This window comes from Leucopleurus acutus (genome assembly GCF_964270905.1).
Source record: "Leucopleurus acutus genome assembly, chromosome: 11".
NCBI lineage: Eukaryota > Metazoa > Chordata > Mammalia > Artiodactyla > Delphinidae > Leucopleurus > Leucopleurus acutus.
Genome location: NC_139152.1, coordinates 63,711,115 through 63,728,310, shown reverse-complemented (window position 1 = coordinate 63,728,310; position 17,196 = coordinate 63,711,115). Strand labels below are relative to the sequence as shown.

At 35.3% G+C, this 17,196-nt stretch overlaps 1 protein-coding gene across 3 annotated transcripts in view; it reads right to left on the bottom strand.

Moving 5' to 3' along the window:
• NAV3 (neuron navigator 3) overlaps positions 1 to 17,196 on the bottom strand; it is a gene marked incomplete at its 3' end in the record, with an annotated part of 362,964 nt that overhangs the window by 58,148 nt on the left and 287,620 nt on the right. For all 3 annotated transcript variants that reach the window (XM_082850415.1, XM_082850416.1, XM_082850417.1), the window contains exons 19-22: positions 14,831 to 15,019; positions 11,878 to 11,930; positions 6,184 to 6,207; positions 3,882 to 3,959 (exon numbers count right to left, since the gene is read on the bottom strand). In XM_082850415.1, coding sequence (XP_082706541.1) covers positions 3,882 to 3,959; positions 6,184 to 6,207; positions 11,878 to 11,930; positions 14,831 to 15,019 — 344 coding nt within the window. The remainder of the gene's footprint in view (positions 1 to 3,881; positions 3,960 to 6,183; positions 6,208 to 11,877; positions 11,931 to 14,830; positions 15,020 to 17,196) is intronic.

Here is a 17,196-nt window from a genome sequence, read left to right as displayed (position 1 = left end):
TTATAATGATACTATTAAATGTTTAAAATAGGACTGACCTTAAAATTATTTTATAAACATTTATACAGGCATCCACTTACACAAGTTCGTAGTTACTGCAATAGTTTTAAAGTAAATTTTGATAAACTGCTTTGTAAAAGAATAGAAGATAATATATATCTTCATTACCTGAATCTTCTGACTTTTATCTTTTGACGGTTTCAGCAATACATTTATCTGATGGTAAAAAGCTGTAACAATCCATATCACCACCGAATAAAAAAAGCACTAAATGGTGAAATAAGATTTAAATTCCCAAGAAATTAAAAACTAGACATCACTTTAAAAAATTGTGATAGATCTTTAGGTGTTTAATTTTTAAACTTGAAATAATTATAGATTCGCAAGAAGTTTCAAAGAGAGTACAGAGAGGACTCTTGTACCCCTTTATTCAGTTTGCCTCAATGGTTACATTTTATAAAATTATAGTATAATATCAAAACCAGAAATTCATTATTGGTACACATATGAAGATTCACACATGTAAATAACCACCTTTCATCACCACAAAGCTGTTCCTATTGCTACCCTTTATAGTTACGCCCACTCTCAGGAGAGAGGTGACCACCTTCCTTAAACCCTGGCAACCACTAAGTTGTTCTTCATTTCTATAATTTTGTCATTTGAGAATGTTGAATAAATGGAATTATATAGTATGCGACCTTTTAAAATTGGTCTTTTTTTCACTAAGCTTAATGCACTTGAGATCCATCCAAGTTGCTGTGTGTATTAATAGTTATTTAATTTTACTGCTGAGTGGCAGTCCATGGTATGGATGTATCTATCGGAGTTTGTTTATCCATGGACCTATTAAGAGACATTTTGGTTGTTTCCAATTTTTGCACTATTAAAAAATAAAGTTGCTATGTACAGGTTTCTGTGTGGGTCTGAGGTGATTTGAGAATATTTCTAAAATGCATTATAAAGTAAAAAAAAAAAAAAGAAGAAGAAGAACATATCAAATAGGATATATATTAAGCTCCCATCCACGCGTAAAATGTACTACTAATGATAACACAGATGTGGACAGGGAAGGCTGGAGATATTTGGATAGTTTTTCCAAGACTAGCACTTTTTAAACAAATTTATCAGTTTGGCACCGATTTTTCTAATTTTATGTTTCTTACTTTTTTTTCTTTATCATCCCCTAGGGAGACATTATAGATTTTTTTTTTTCCTAATTGTCCCCTTCCTCCATGGCCATTTTAATATCACAGATATGCTGGATACCTGTTTATGTACTCTGTATATATCTGTGCTTTATGCATAAAAAGAGTACTTTAAAAAAAAAAGAGTACTTTTTTTTTCCCACCATAAGAAACACTATTCATGCTTTGACGATCATATCAATGCCCAGCTGAGAATACATAGTCCATAGTCGTGAAAACACAACAGTGAAAATAGTGTGGCATGCATGACTTGAGACAAGTGGCAGATAGCCAATGGCTGACATCTTTGTAAAATGTTTGGTACCTTTCCAAACAATGGCATCAAGTTGTCCCCCAGGACTGTCCTCCTATGTTAGAACTTGGCTCCTTCTGTGTGTGTGTGTGTGTGTGTGTGTGTGTGTGTGTGTATAAGCCTTTGCAAATGTGTACTGTATATATGTATTCAGGGGTATACAGAAGAACAATGTTGAAAGGAAACACAAGAAATCAATAATCAAGAATGGGAATGGGAATCTCAGAGGGAAAAACGAATATATATCTTTTATTAAACACTTCTTTTAATTTCAGTTTTTCTTTTTAATACAATATACATGTACATTTGTCCCTTGGTATCTGTGGGAGATTGGTTCCAGGACCAAAATCCATGGATGTTCAAGTCCCATAGTTCGCCCTCTGCATCTGTGAGCTCCACATCCAGGGGTTCAACCAACCATGGATTGCGTATGGTTGACCCTTAAACAACACGGGTTTGAACTACGCGGGTCCAGTTATATGCAGATATTTAGAAATGTGTGGATCCACTTACATGCAGATTTTTAAAATATCCATGCATAAGTGGACCTGCACAGTTCAAACACGTGTTGTTCAAGGGTCAACCGTATGACTTTTTAAATGGAGACAGTATAAACATTATTGGGTAAAAGCCCAAATTCCATTATGTATAGCAGCTGTTTATTAATCCAACAACTGATATGTAAGTCCATGCAAGAGACATTTACAAAATAAAACAAAACTCTGAGTAATCGTTCAAGACATTTATATCTTTACTATCCAGCGCATAGGGTCTGTCATTGAGCCTTCCTCATTGCAGACAAACACAACCCAGTGTGTTCCGGCTTTTACACTGCAATATGTCCTCTGGGTACAAATTCAGGGATCTAGACAGGAGTGCTTTATACTACTATACATATAGCCTATAGTATAAAATTTACAGTGGCTTCTGAACTATTTAAGAATTATTCTTAGACAAAAAATATGGGTTAAATAATACTGTTCTCTTCCAGTATTGTCTAAACAGTTCTCTAAAACCTGCTATTATTTTAAGAATCCCCTGACAACATCTATAAAAAATAAAAATAGCCAATCCCAAATACATTTGATTCTCCCAAAGTTAAAAAGATAAAGTCAATTCAAAAACAGTGCTAAAATGAATGCATTGTGAGTGAAATGACTTACTTATATACTGTGGAAGGTACTGGATTGGCCAAAAAATTCGTTTGGGTTATTGATGGTACGGAAAAACCCAAACAAACTTTTTGCCAACTCAAAATATTGCACAATAACTTTTATTCTTAAAATATGTCTTATTTAGGGCTTCCCTGGTGGCGCAGTGGTTGGGGGTCCGCCTGCCGATGCAGGGAACGCGGGTTCGGGCCCCGGTCCGGGAAGATCCCACATGCCGCGGAGCGGCTGGGCCTGTGAGCCATGGCCGCTGAGCCTGCGCGTCCGGAGCCTGTGCTCCGCAACGGGAGAGGCCACAACAGTGAGAGGCCCGCGTACCGAAAAAAAAAAAAAAATCTCTTATTTAAATCATACCCAGTGAGCCCACATTTGCTCACTCTTGCTGTGTTAAGCTTTGCTGAGCAGATGGAAGAACTCCACGAAGAGCAGAGTGGTGAGGCAGGAACAGGCTCAAAGCCACCCGGTGGAAGTGAGCAGACTGATGTCGAGTGAAGGTGTCAGGACATATGGCAAAATAGCGGGAGCTTCCTCACCCCTCACTGCTGCTTCTAACACTGTTGTTCCCTAGGGCCAGGCACAATGCCACATGTTCGCCTTTATTTCTGCTCCTACTCTGAGTATACTCCGGGGCACACTGAAGGATCTTCAGTAAATGTTAATATAACTGATGGTTTTTGCCATCATCATTTTTTGCGATCCTCAGCTGCTTTAACTGCTATAAGGAGGCTACCAAGGTTTTTGAGAGAACTCTAGCTCATTTATAATATAGCTAAGAAACCCAAATTTAGAGAATTAACTGGCTGCTTAACTAATTGTCCAATAAATTGTGCTGAAGGAGACAGGGCACAAGAATTTTTTATACTCCACAGTTAATCACTGTCAACCCCTCATTGTCTTGGAGCTGAAGAAAGTCTTACGTATGTGGGGCTGGGCTTTGGTAACAATGAGAAATAAGAAAAGAAATAAGACTTGTAGCTTTTACTAATGTTTCCAACTTTACATGAAACAAAAAGCCACTTTAACCACATTGTGATTCCTCATCAATGTGGATTTACGTTTGATTACCCAGAGTGCAGGAAAGTCCCACTATTTAGTGACCTAAAGTCTGTATAATTTTGGACATTTAAAGTTTGTGAGTCTGTTACTAAAATTATCCCATTTACTATATAAACATCTGTTTTAATATATCAAAAAAAATCAAAAGTGACTTACATTTGCTGAAAGTTGAGATGTGAGAGTGGCAACTTTTTCTTGTGATGCAACAAGCTCTCTCCGTAGTTTATGGATTTGCTGAATGTAATTAAAAAAAAATCAAATCAATATGCTAGTAGATTTTAACTTTAAACTAAGAATTCAATCCAAAAAAGCCAATACTATAATTAGCTCATCCTACCCCCAGTAAATATACATATATATATTTTCTGGGTCTTTTTATTTTTCTATCCATTTTTTGGTATGTTTATTTTTATTTCCTATACTTTGGCAACTTCTCAGAAGCTGTAGAATATCCTGCAGTCACTGAAATTTGGCTCCAATTCAACATTTAATGATTCCATATTTGAAAATAATTTTATTGGCTGGAGTTTTAATTCCTAACACTTAGAGAAGCCTTCCCAAGTCTTTGTTATAATGTCCTTTATTCAGTGAGTTACTATGAGCTCTGGGCAGAAATGCTGTTATAGATTATCCATAGTTTCAGAGGGGAAAAATCAGTAATACTGTAAAAATGGCTAGATAAACCATCAACATAAATATGCTAAAATGTTTTCCTGTTTGGTTAGGTCCACACTCAAATAAAAGTGAACCAGAAAAAGATGAGAGTATATATATCATACTTAAAATTTTAATTTAAGCACTTTCCACAGTTTAATCTTCATGTTTCATGTCTCCATGAAATATAGACAGTGATTAGTAAGGTTAAGATATTTATAAGCAACTGAGACTAAGTCTACAAGTATACTTCTGGTCTCAAGGGATTTTAGTTACTTAGGTGCCAAACATTCTACTCTGATGATTCTCATTTCTTCAAAAACAAGTCTTCTATTGTTGTAGTTAGACTTTCAAAACACTAACTTAGTTTGACACACTACTTTCAAAACACTACCTTAGTTTGACACACTACCTTGACACAGTTCATTAACTGTCTTTTTTTTTTTTTTCCTACCCATTAAATTTTTGTGGAGAAGAAATGGTGGTAAATACTGAAAAAACTCTAAAAAAGAACTAAACTTTAAACTGGAATTAGAGACAGGGGACATTTACATAATTTTAGTAAATGTGATTCCATTTGACTCCTGTCCTTTAAAAAAAGAGACACACCCAGACCCAAAGAGCATTTGAGCTGCATTCAAATGATGATGACCGCAAATGGTTCCAGAAAGCAGAGAACATCTATTTTATTCTTAAAACAATACAAATTCAAAGAGGCTTTCTCAAATTAATAGTCTCTATTACATGATCAGATTTCCTTTAAAATAGAATCTAGGAAACCTTAAAGTAATATAAATCATTAAAAAAGAACCATAACCTACTATGGGGCATAAATAATTAAAGGGGAGGTGGATAACTACTAATACGGCAAACAGACGCGGTATTTCTATGCCTTAGTAGCTATACGTATTGCGGTCGACGGTAGAATTTTGCCATGTCCGTGAGATGTAAAGAGTTTAGGTTTTTCAAAACCGTATTTACCCTTTGGTCTAGCAATTACAAAGATAAAACTGATATAATTTATACTTTTTCAATTTTTTAAAAATACAGCACAAATTTTACTTTAAAAGGCTAATAAAATAAAACTTCAAAGGGAAGAGTTCCTTTGCAGAGGCTGTTACCAATGCATTTTTCTTTGCTCATGGTAAAACCAATCAAATAGTCATTAGCACACCTTGAATAAAGGCCTAATTAAAGTCTCCCTGCTCTCCTTGGCCAGGACAACTCTTATACAAAGGGAAAGAAAAATGATGTTCTCTCCAGGCTGCAATCTGATTTGTACGTGATTGCAATGAAATATTTGTGAAATGTACGTGATTAGAACAATATACTACAGTATACATCAAGTGATTAGAAGCAGCAACGTCCTGGCACCAAATAATAGATGGGTTGGGATACTGGTAAATTGTGTTGTGGCGGTCTAGTGCCTCAAATTCAATACTTGCCTTAGTCCTATGCACTTAGTCTAACAGGCAGTGGGGGAAGAGACTGTAATATAATAGACCACACATTCATTCATTCATCCATCAAAGATTTGTAAGTGCTTACTACTAGAGACAACTTATTAGATGTTGAGTTAAGACTCCAAGCTAGAACATGAGAAAAGAGTTTGCTTCTAAAAACTTCGTTTCATTTTCTTTTAAGAGGAAATATCCAAGACCATTTATCACTAGCTGGGTCACTTCTATTAGCAGTGTTGGAGAGTTATGGGTTGTATCATAGAGCCCTCTAGTGGTCGAAATACTCATTTCATCATAAATGTAAACGAAAACAGTCAAATGTAAAAATGCTACAAGGTTTTTACCTCTGAATGAGCCTTTTCTTCAGCCTGTAAAAGAAAAAAAGGAAAAAGAATTTAACTATAAATAATTAGTGTCAATTCATTCTACAAGTATAAAAGAATAAAATAATTATACTGTGTATTTAAAATGTTATTTTGGTCTAACATAAGAACATGGTAAAATATATGATATTATTAAATTAAAGCAGTAAAAACAGGAACCTGTAGGACTGCAAATGAATATTTCGTTATATATAAACCTAACGGTATTTAAAAAATATCAGTTATTTGATTTATGGATATGTACTATGTCTTGAAAGCAAAGGATAGAATTAAAAAATGGTGTTACCCTAAGATCCAGACCATAAACAGCAAAAAGGTATAAAATTAAACTTTAAAAAATATGAGTGCAGAAAAAAATAATAGAGTAGATCTTTTTTTCATACAGATTTTAGGAAATGTATACTCTATGAAATTACAGAGATTTTTAGCCAAGACCTAGGAGTCGGAGTTTTATTCTGTGATATATAGATCATAAAGAATACCAAATAAGACTAGAGGAAAAATATTGACCTATACTGACAACCACAGAAAATCTGCTGATTAGTTTCTATTTTATTTGCTTTTCTTAATGATCATTAAATAAGTTTATTGGGCTCCAAGTCAGCAAAACATTAAAACCCCCAGTGGTAAGGCAGTGATAAAAGTGGCTGACAAACATCGGCTCCACAGATAATGGAAATGAGCACTGCTGTAGGACCTTGAGGGGTGTTTTGGCCTCAGCTGTAGAAAACTCCTAGCTCTGTTTTTCTTCTTCACGTTGGGCTGCAAAATGCCAGAAAATGAATTATGTGCGCCATTGTATTTGGGAAGCTCCCTCATTCTGGAAAAAGCTGGAGAATGCAGAATATTGCTGAACATTACAAGTCTGTTCATTGCCTTGAGCAGATCCAAAGCTGAAAAACAATCTCCTATCTCCTATCTCTCCTTTTGAGACATTTCCTGATTAATTGACACAGAAGTACCTAAACCATTTTTTATCTCTTCTTTTCCTCCAGAAAACATAAACTAAAACAAAGTAAACTAACCCTCAGGATATTTTTTATGCATAAGCATCTCTTCTAAACTGGATTTTTTTCTATCTTATATTTTCTTTATTCTTAAAAAATATGTACAGTTATTAATATAGTGGTTAAATGAAGAGTGGTTAACTAGTAGAATCCTAATAGCCTTTATAAGAAAACTGTTTTAAAAACAAATTCTGACATAAAGCTTTAATGTTTTATATCTCAACTTTTTAAAGTGAAGATTCAATATTTTTAAGTTATAATAATTTCAATGTTTCATATAAAGTTTGATTTTTGAATCAGACAGAATGAAGGAATTTTAAGATAAAAATTTCATGGATCAAAAGCTGGAGGTTGTTTGCCTTGAGACATACGGTATGATTAACTTTGACTATTTGGTTTCCCTGGTATTTTGCATATTTACTGACAGTTTATTCTGTCCAAATCCTGCTTCTAGGCTTGCTAGGATTATACAGAACTGATACTCAGTAAGTAACTTGCATATTGAAAAGAGCATTGTATGCTATTTAAAAAAAATAGTCAAGAAAGACAGTCATCACATTTTTTCATTAAAAAAGCCCTGAATAAGTTACACTAGTTACATGCACAACCATCACATATTAATTCTATATATACTGTACAGAATGACTTTTCTCTTTGCTGACTTTTCAGAACTAACTTTTTCTTTAATCTTTGCCTTCTTTCATATCCTGTGGTTGGCAATACTGGGTAGGTGTTACCATAAAGTTGAAGCAATGAGCCAGAATATTAATATTTCTTTCAGTGGGTTAGGCATGGATTGATGACATTATGATGGAATATGATTACTTGCCATTTTTAAATGATGGTTTTGAAGCTGGCCCAATGTCCTCAAGGGTGGTAAACAATATAAAACACCTTGCCTAAATAAAAATATATTAGATGATTCTTTATTCTGTAAGCCATTACTTGGTCATTCATTCATCCTTTCAAATTTACTAATCAAAAAATGTTTACTTTAGTATTAGCTATGTGTTAGGAAATATGTTGAAGGGCTCCACAATAAACTAACATAGCCCTCGCTCACTCTGATTAAATCAATACAAATTAGATTCCAAGTACAAAACGGGGTCAATACAATTTTTAATATACAGCCACTCAGAAAACATCTATTGCAAGGATCAAAATTTTAAATGTTTAACAGGACTAGACATACAAAGAATAAAAAGAGCCCTGGGTATTAAAAAAAAATCACACAGCCTTCCTAGGTTAGCTGTTTTCCCTACTTTTCATACAGGTATGGATACTGAGGAGTATTTCTTTCCTGCAATAAACGCAACAGCACAATAATAACTAACAGTGCAAACTCAGCTTCAGTGTCAGGAAGAGAATTGGTGGAGGCTGGGTCTTGCCTGAATTCACATGCCAACATCGAAAAGGGGCGATGCTGTAAACCTGGAGGAATTTCATTTCTGTGTTGCTAGATATTCCGATTACTTTCAAAATGAACTGAGAAATTTGAATTTTTAGGTAAAACTCCGTATTTTTTCAGTGTTGGCTTAGATTTAAAAACAAACACACAAACTCAAAGTTTGCAGGTAACAGCTTGGCAGGTAACAGCTTGGCAGGTCAGATTGGCTCTGTGATTTCCAACCAGTGTGTAATCTCCCTGGATCTTTCTGCTCAAAAATTCTGTAAGATGATTTACTCAGCTTTATAACAAGGTACTTTGGAAAATTTTACCAAATTATAATTGGTAGAGACTTCAAGAGTTATATGTGAAGAAACAATCCTTTCAATTGGATTTATTATATTGTAATTTGACAGGTAAATGTTCTATACAACAAGTCATCTTTGTTAGTTTAATTTTTTTTTTTTTTTTTTTTTTTTGCGGTACGCAAGCCTCTCACTGTTGTGGCCTCTCCCGTTGCAGAGCACAGGCTCCAGACGTGCAGGCCCAGCGGCCATGGCTCACGGGCCCAGCCGCTCCGCGGCATGTGGGATCTTCCCGGACTGGGGCACGAACCCGTGTCCCCTGCATCGGCAGGCGGACTCCCAACCACTGCACCACCAGGGAAGCCCTAGTTTAATATTTTTAATCAAAACATATAATTCTATAAGTTGCATAAATGATGGTGTTAAAGACTGTTTATAGTCATGGTTAGGAAGAGCAGTATATTGCCTCATAATAGCAAATAGTGTCTAATAGTCCTTTAAAAAAAATAATAATCTTTTTCCCCTAAACACTTTAATTTTTTTTTTTTTTCCACACCGCGTGGCTTGCGGGATTTTAGTTCCCCAATCAGGGATTGAACCCAGGCCTCTGGCGGTGGAAGTGCGGAGTCCTAACCACTGGACCGCCGGCAAGTTCCCTAATTATTTTATGAAGGGATATCATGCACAACTGTGTTACTTGCACATGGCATAACTTCAAAAGGTGCAAATCACAAAGACTATGATATAAATGGTGCTCCCATGCAGTTTATAATTTGCTGTAATTTATGGTATGTAATGAACCTTATCTTCTCTAATTATTGCAGAAATCCCTTGGGACAGATGGGCTAGGTCTGGCTGCTGTTTGCCAACTTTACGTTGCAGGGACAGTCCAAAGAAATTTAGCAACTTGCCTGATGTCACACAATAACTCCTGATAGAGTCAGGCAAAAATGTAAATCAACTGATCCTTCATCCTGAGTCCTTAAGGAGGCATGAAGAAAAATGATAAATTGACTTTTCACTTCATAGTTTGCAAAGCACTTTCACAGATATCTCTTCATTGCCAATTAACTATCAGTGCATGATAATGGGGGACTGGAGACAGAAATGACTCCTCTATCGCCTGTGATTTTTCTCTTTATTACTCCTCCACATATGCATTTATTTTAATTGTCTTACTACAGGCTGTCAGTTCAATTATATAATTTCCATCATTTCCAATAGAACTATTTAAATTTCTTAATTTCCTAATAATATCACCTTCTTATGTGATTTGATCACCTAATCCATTCTTTTCATACTTAACGTGAGGGTCTATTTCATCACATAAATATGTGTGTATAGTTTCTTTATTTTCATCTCTGTGCCTATTTCATATTGTACTCTTAATACTTCTCATTTATACTTTCTAATTTATCCCTATTATTTTGACATCTGCTCCTATAAATCTATAATCTTTTAAATGTACCTCCTTTGTTCCCTGTAAACCTGTAATATCTAGTATAGCAGCCACAAGGCATGTGTCTATATAAATTCAAATTACTTAAAATAAAAGATGCACTTCCTTTGTCATACGATACACAATTCAAATACTCAATAGCCACATGTGACTAGTGGTTACTGTATAATCTAGTACAGGTATAGAATAATTTTATTACCACAGAAAGGTCTGTTAGACTCTTGTATACTAATTAGCCATCTGTTTTTCCTCAACCCATGCTCTTTTTCTTCTTGAGTTTTTCTCAGGCTTCATGAAGGTAGTGTCTTATCCAAGTATTGTTTTCTATATATTTAAAATATGACTATAATGATGCTACATCTTTTAATGTTATATAGAGACTTCAATTGCAAGGGTTTAAGTCAGAATATATCTCCCGTCAAGCAGTGGCAATGGCCCAATGGGAGGAACACGACATATTTCTTTGTGTTTTTTCCGATACCTTTTTACATTTCTCACTTCTTTATCTGTTTGCCTAAAACAGCAGATTTATCTAAATGCTAACAGTGATTTCATTATTCATAGAATCGATTGGCAATGTTAATCATTAAAAGGAGAAATGATAAGAAAAATATTGCCTCTGCCAATGAGAGTCTGATCTTGAGTAACACTTTAAAGCAATAAATATAAAAAGAGGGCCATAACATTTGAACTTAATGAAAACGAATGAAAAAATTAGTATTGCCCTTAATGCTTAATTATTCAGTGACAGCTGAGGCTTTGAACTTTTCATGAACCTTTCGATACAGGATTAGGGATTATTCATAGTGCTCAAGACTCAGTGAGATTCATAAACTAAAATATACCCCGCTCTAACCTAGGATGAAGGAAACTTTTCGGAAAACGTAACTGCCTGTAGACTTTTTGAAAATGATGAAATTTTAATAAGTGGACAGAAAACTCATCTTGGCAAAAACAAAATATAATTTCACACATTGGGAAAATACGCTGATACACTGGCATTTCTCTCTTAAGAAATGAAGTTTTTAAAATCACACTCTTTCAGAAGATACAGTTTAAAAAGTCACCAAGCCTTTTACGCTTCTACCCTTTGGTGTGATCTTCTCAAAAAATGAACTTATGAAAGAAAATGGAGAAGATACCATAGAACAATTACCAGTCATGGCTCAGGGAACTGAACAAGGAAAAGTGGTCAGTATTATAAGATTATGGTGGATCACGATACATGGTTTCCGGGATTCCGAGTCATAGCCCATCGGGTTTTATGAGATCCAGTTTTCTATCCACTCATTGATTACAATGAGAACATAAAAGTCAAGTGGAAGCACATACAAATGAGCCATAGAAGGGCTGGGAGAGCACCCACCACCTTATCAGTATGCAGGAGCTTAGAGTACACCCTTATTTAATTGCGCGGCTTCTGTGTAAATGCCAACCTATTTAACCATTTGTGTGCTTGGCAAAGGCAAAAGCGTTTTCTTAACAGTCAACACTTACCGTAGAGTAAAGAGAAGAAGTGCTGGAGACCAGTGATAATGAAGAGCCATGAACTGAAGAAAGCAAAAAAGAACAAGAGGTGAAGTAATGAAGGCTGCTCAGAACCACCAGACCTTTACTGAAAAGTGAAGAATAGGTGATTAAGGAAATAAAAATAACATAAGAATCTGAGAACAAGTCTGCTGTCATTTTTTAGAGATCGAAAATGTTGAGCCATGGAAAGGTCCCTAAAGTACCTCCTCCACCACATTACAGAGAAGAACTGACAAGTGCAAGCCCTTCTAGCATGCTTTGCACGTATTGAAAACTAGAGTAAACTCCCACATAATAAATAATCCGAAAATCATGGACACCTAAAGTTGCCATGAAAGTTTAAACTTTAAAAAAACTTTACGCATTTTATTTAATTTCATTTTTATACAACAAAGATCCATTTTCAATTTTTTTCTCCATAAACTTTCAGGGAAACAAGCTCTTCCAACATTATCTGTGATGAGCTGACTATACCCATTCTCATGGAGAAGTATGGTTTCCTTCATAATTTTAGTAACAGAAAGTACTTCTTATTTTAAGGTGGTGTCTCATTGAAATTAAGGATGTAAATTGCATACTGTCTTTTAGGTAGGTGCATCAAAATACCAATCTTAAACAATTAACAGAATGATTTATATTTCTGCAAGTTCAATGTACAATATTAAGCCCAAAAGGTGGATAAAATTGTGCTTAATTATATTTGTAGAAAAGTTCTTCTTCTTTTCATTGTGGGATAATATAAGGTTATTTCTGCTTATTCATTAGTCAAATGCACACAATGTGACAGGCCCTTGCTAGATGCTGGGACTGTAAAATTGAATGCCACAATCCTAGGAGCCCAAAAAGAAGTAGAAAGATATGTAACTAAAAAGATAATCACAACAGGGTCATATAAATACTATTAAGAGCAATGTTCTGGGTACTACAAAAGCACCTGGGGGTGCTCACAACCTGGCCTGGAGAGGACCGGGAAAACTGAGTAGGATAGAGGCAGTTGGGATGAAAATAAAGGGATGAATTTGAGAGACACCAGGAAGAACCTCTTTAAAACTGATGTGGGTCAAAAGTGGAATAAAGGACGACTCCCAGAGTCCTACCTTGAGCAAATCACTCTGTGAGGTGTGAAAAATGCTAGTCATCTTTAAACAAAAGCACGTTCTTTCAACTTCTAATAACACTGGTGTGAACTTAGATTGTTAGCACGGTGCACCAGTAGGAAGGTGGACGATGAATCAGGAGATCCCATTTTTAGCCTTTTTCTGCTGCTTAGGTCTATAACCTTAAGGTTTGTGGCTCAGTTTCCTCATCTTTCACCGTGAGCACCGGGCAGGGAATCAATAAAGTCCCTTACAATTCCTGTCCAACAAGTCCTTGATTTTAGAGCATAGTTTAAGAATTATAATAATTCAGTATTCAATGTATAGACATCAAAAAGCCATCTCGCCCACTGGGGCTGGCTTTCAACAGTTCAGATTATTTAATTCTCATACATGGAAGGCCAGAATTTCCCAGCATATAAAGAGCATTTGCTCTGTCAATGAGGCACCCTAGAAAGCCATCAGTATGCTTAGCAAATCATTTTTCCAGTATATAAGAGGCCTGTCTGTGAAGAGAGTGATAGAACCATTTCAGAAAGGTGATGACTTTACATTTCAGATTAATTACATTTTGTCTACACTTGAAGCAATCAGCAGACCCTCAGGGTAGAATTCACTACCTGTCATGGTGAATTCAGTGGTTTGGTTAATATCCCAAAAGGCAGTGGCAACTACGGTCAACTGATTTAGTACCAACGTATTAAATAAATGTACAGCGGTGACCTGAAGACCAGGAGTCAATTTTCACAGTTACCTCAATTACAGTCAGAAGATACTTTAAATAGGAAGCTAGGAAGGGGAAAGAGAAGGGAACAGAACTATTCTTGACTCTGTTTTCATCCTTAGAAATTACACATACAGAAATCAGGACTAATAAAGTTACAAAACTAGCTCATGTTCATACCACAGATAAATGGATGACCAGAGGTTTAAACCCTTGGTATGCTTCAAGATCTAGAGTCCCTTTTTTATACAGACTTACTAAGGACTAGGAGAGTAGGGCTGATTACACGTCTGATTTTATTCTAATCTATTTGAACTTCTGTGTTTACCTTTATTTTATCCTTAGCTGATAGGCTTTATAATATGTGTGCCACAATTTTCCTGTGTGGGTACTTAAAAATAATTCATTAAATCAAAGAAGAAAATCTCTCAAATGTTATCATCAAGTTTGACATTTGAGGTTATACAGTTTAGAAAATTACATACATTTGAAAATCAATTAAGCCTCTTGAGTTTTTCAAAGAGTTTTTGTTATAAAGTATTCATGTAGAACTTTACAACTACAAAGACGTTTATTAGGTCAGGTGAGAATCTTAATGTAATGGATAAGAAATGTAACTTATAAAGCAAAAAGCAGGCACAATATGAATTCTAAAATAATATGATAATAAAAACTAACACCAGAGGGAGTTTCTGAGAATAAAAGTCGGCAGCATGTGGTTGTTTCATAAGAGAATTTTTTCTGGTTTATGTATCTTTTATGGTTTTTAAACTGAGGTGTCAAACAAAACAGTCACTTGGATATTTGGCACACCAGGGTAAATAGTCTCTAAAATTACACAGATTTCTGTATGAGAACACCAGACTTACTCTGAACTGCTCTATAGCCAAGTATTAATCAAAACAATTTCTGGCATATTTCCAAATACAGAAAGAAACAGAAGCTAATGCAGACTAAAATTTCTTCAAGCTTCAGGGCTCCCAAGTGAGAGTTACACTTATTTACTTTGTTGAGGGAATCTTTGTCATGTGAGTGATGTGATAGTTTTCATGTCTGAGTTAACTAAAGTAACTTCATCTTTATTTCCCCCGATGCCTACCTTCTTCCATGCTGTCCCTGAATGAGCCTGAATGGCTGATGGCCCGTGGCCTCTCCTCCAGAGATGTGGCACTCCCACAAAGCTGGGAGTCGTCGTAGAGATCGAAGGATGAGTCTTGGGCTGGGATGCTGTTTGAGCGCATCATGCTGGGCCCAGGAAGGTTAAATTGAGACAGATTTGTCGGGCTCACTGAAAAACAAAGCACACACAGCCTATTATTCTGGGATGTCTGCCTCTGAAATTTTCAACAGCAGTTACAGTGGAGTCCTCTTTTTTTCTAGCACTTTCATGGCAAGCAGTATGTCAATTTTTAAAGCAGTATTAAACAAAACCATCGAGTCACCTCTACTGTTTTTTGCTAGAAATAACATGGTATTTCCTGCTGCCCATTATGAAGAAAAGATTGTGTTCCTAGAAGCTGCACATTTCTTTTTAGAGAAAAATAGATCACTTTAATGGGGAAAGCAAAAATAGAAAAGAATATAAAATACAAGAAATTTAAATTTCCCAGGAAGAAACGTTTGAAGCTTCCAACCAAAGACTTTCAGTCATTTTGAGTTCTAAATTTTTGTCAGTTCATAATCAGTACCATCATTATTATCAAAGTTAGGTTATAATAGAGGCAAATAAAAATGAAATATAATCTAATGTATGTGGTATCCATAGCTCATCGTGAGGTTTATCACATAAAACTACTTTCTACTGTGCCTAAGATGAGAATGTCACGGTGAGACTGTCAAAAGTCATAAACTTGTTTTTCGAAAGCAGTACCTTAAGTCTGTAATTTGGAATATGAATTTATTTACCTAGTGCTTATTGCCAAATAGTTCTAATGACACTCAACTTTTTAGGCCAACTGATAATCATCAATTTAAAGAAAGATGTGGTTGACTGAATATGCTATTTTTTTCTGTGACACAGAGACTACATTTCTTAATGTAATTACTGGATCTCAGAACAAACTAAAATAGGAGGAGTACATACTACGAGATAACTTAAGGAGATTATCTCCTATTTGCCAGGCACTATGCTGGATATTTTACAGGTATTAATGAATCAATACACAGAACAACTCTGATACAGCTAGCTATGAATTACAGTAAAAAAAGACCAAGAAAAGAAATAAAAAGCCTAAGAACTGTACCTATGTGTGCATATGTGACACATAATAAAGAAAGAAAGAAACGGGGGATTTGCAAAGTCCCCAATCCATTGGAAGGAGGGAAGAAACGATGGAAAGAAGGAAAGAAAGAAGAAAAGAAGAGAGAGCGAGAGAGTAAGAGAGAGAGATCTTTCAGGCACATTCCTTCAGTCAGCAGTGACAATCAATCTGATTGCTGAGGACAGCCAAAAGATACTCCAAAGGACATTCTAGACTTGAATGTTTATGTTTAAGGTATCTGGATTGGGGTAAATCAGACTCTTCTAGGTCCACAGTATGAATTGACTTTTTGCTAAATAAATGAAGTATTCAACGCAAAGAAGTACATCATTTTAATATATGTATATAGAGGTTAGAAAGACATTTCATTCATTGTTTGGCTTTGCATAATTCTTACAGAATGGTTGCAGAGATATCCAAGTAAGTATCCTTCTATAATTTTAAAACATAACACTTAGCTCATTCAAAGTGAAATAGTAATGAGGATTAGGGTAGATTTTAAAAGGAATAGTTTGTATTTCTAAGTACTTCTGATAGCTTCTCCATTGGAAATATATTCATTTTATTTAAGAATGTTCAATTAAGTTAAAATCTATGACGGGTTTGCGTTTTTGTTATTGTGGTTGAATAGAAAGATAAATATGGCAAGATCCCTGGCTTCAAGAGTGACCTCTAGGGGAGGTGACTGAAAGGTAGAGAAATTAATAACATAGAACAGACTGAGAAAAGTTATGCAATAGAAGACAAAAGTATGACAGACAGAGAATTTTTGTAATGGGACACAAATTAGTACAGGGCTTCTAGTGGTGGCTTTGCTTCCAATTTGCTTTAGGCAAATACCTCCATTTCTACTCTTCATTTTCTTCATGAATTAAAAAATAAAAATGGCAGAATAAATGGCCTCTAAGACCCATTCAAAGCCAGGAGAAGACATGTAAACATTTCTAATAGGACAGATATAGGTGTGACTATGTATTAGGGAAAAGAGGACTACTGACTTTGTCTTAAGCTATATATCATACCAAAGCCACTGTTTTTATTAAATTATATGTTTATTTGTAATGATTTGAGGAGAATAGGAACTGACAGAAATATGGAGTGGGTTTTTAAATACCTCCAAGTTGCCCCCTGACTTTGCTGCCACATCTAGACACATCAGTTAGTGAGTTTATGATGTTGTTTTAATAAGAGTTGTCATATGTAA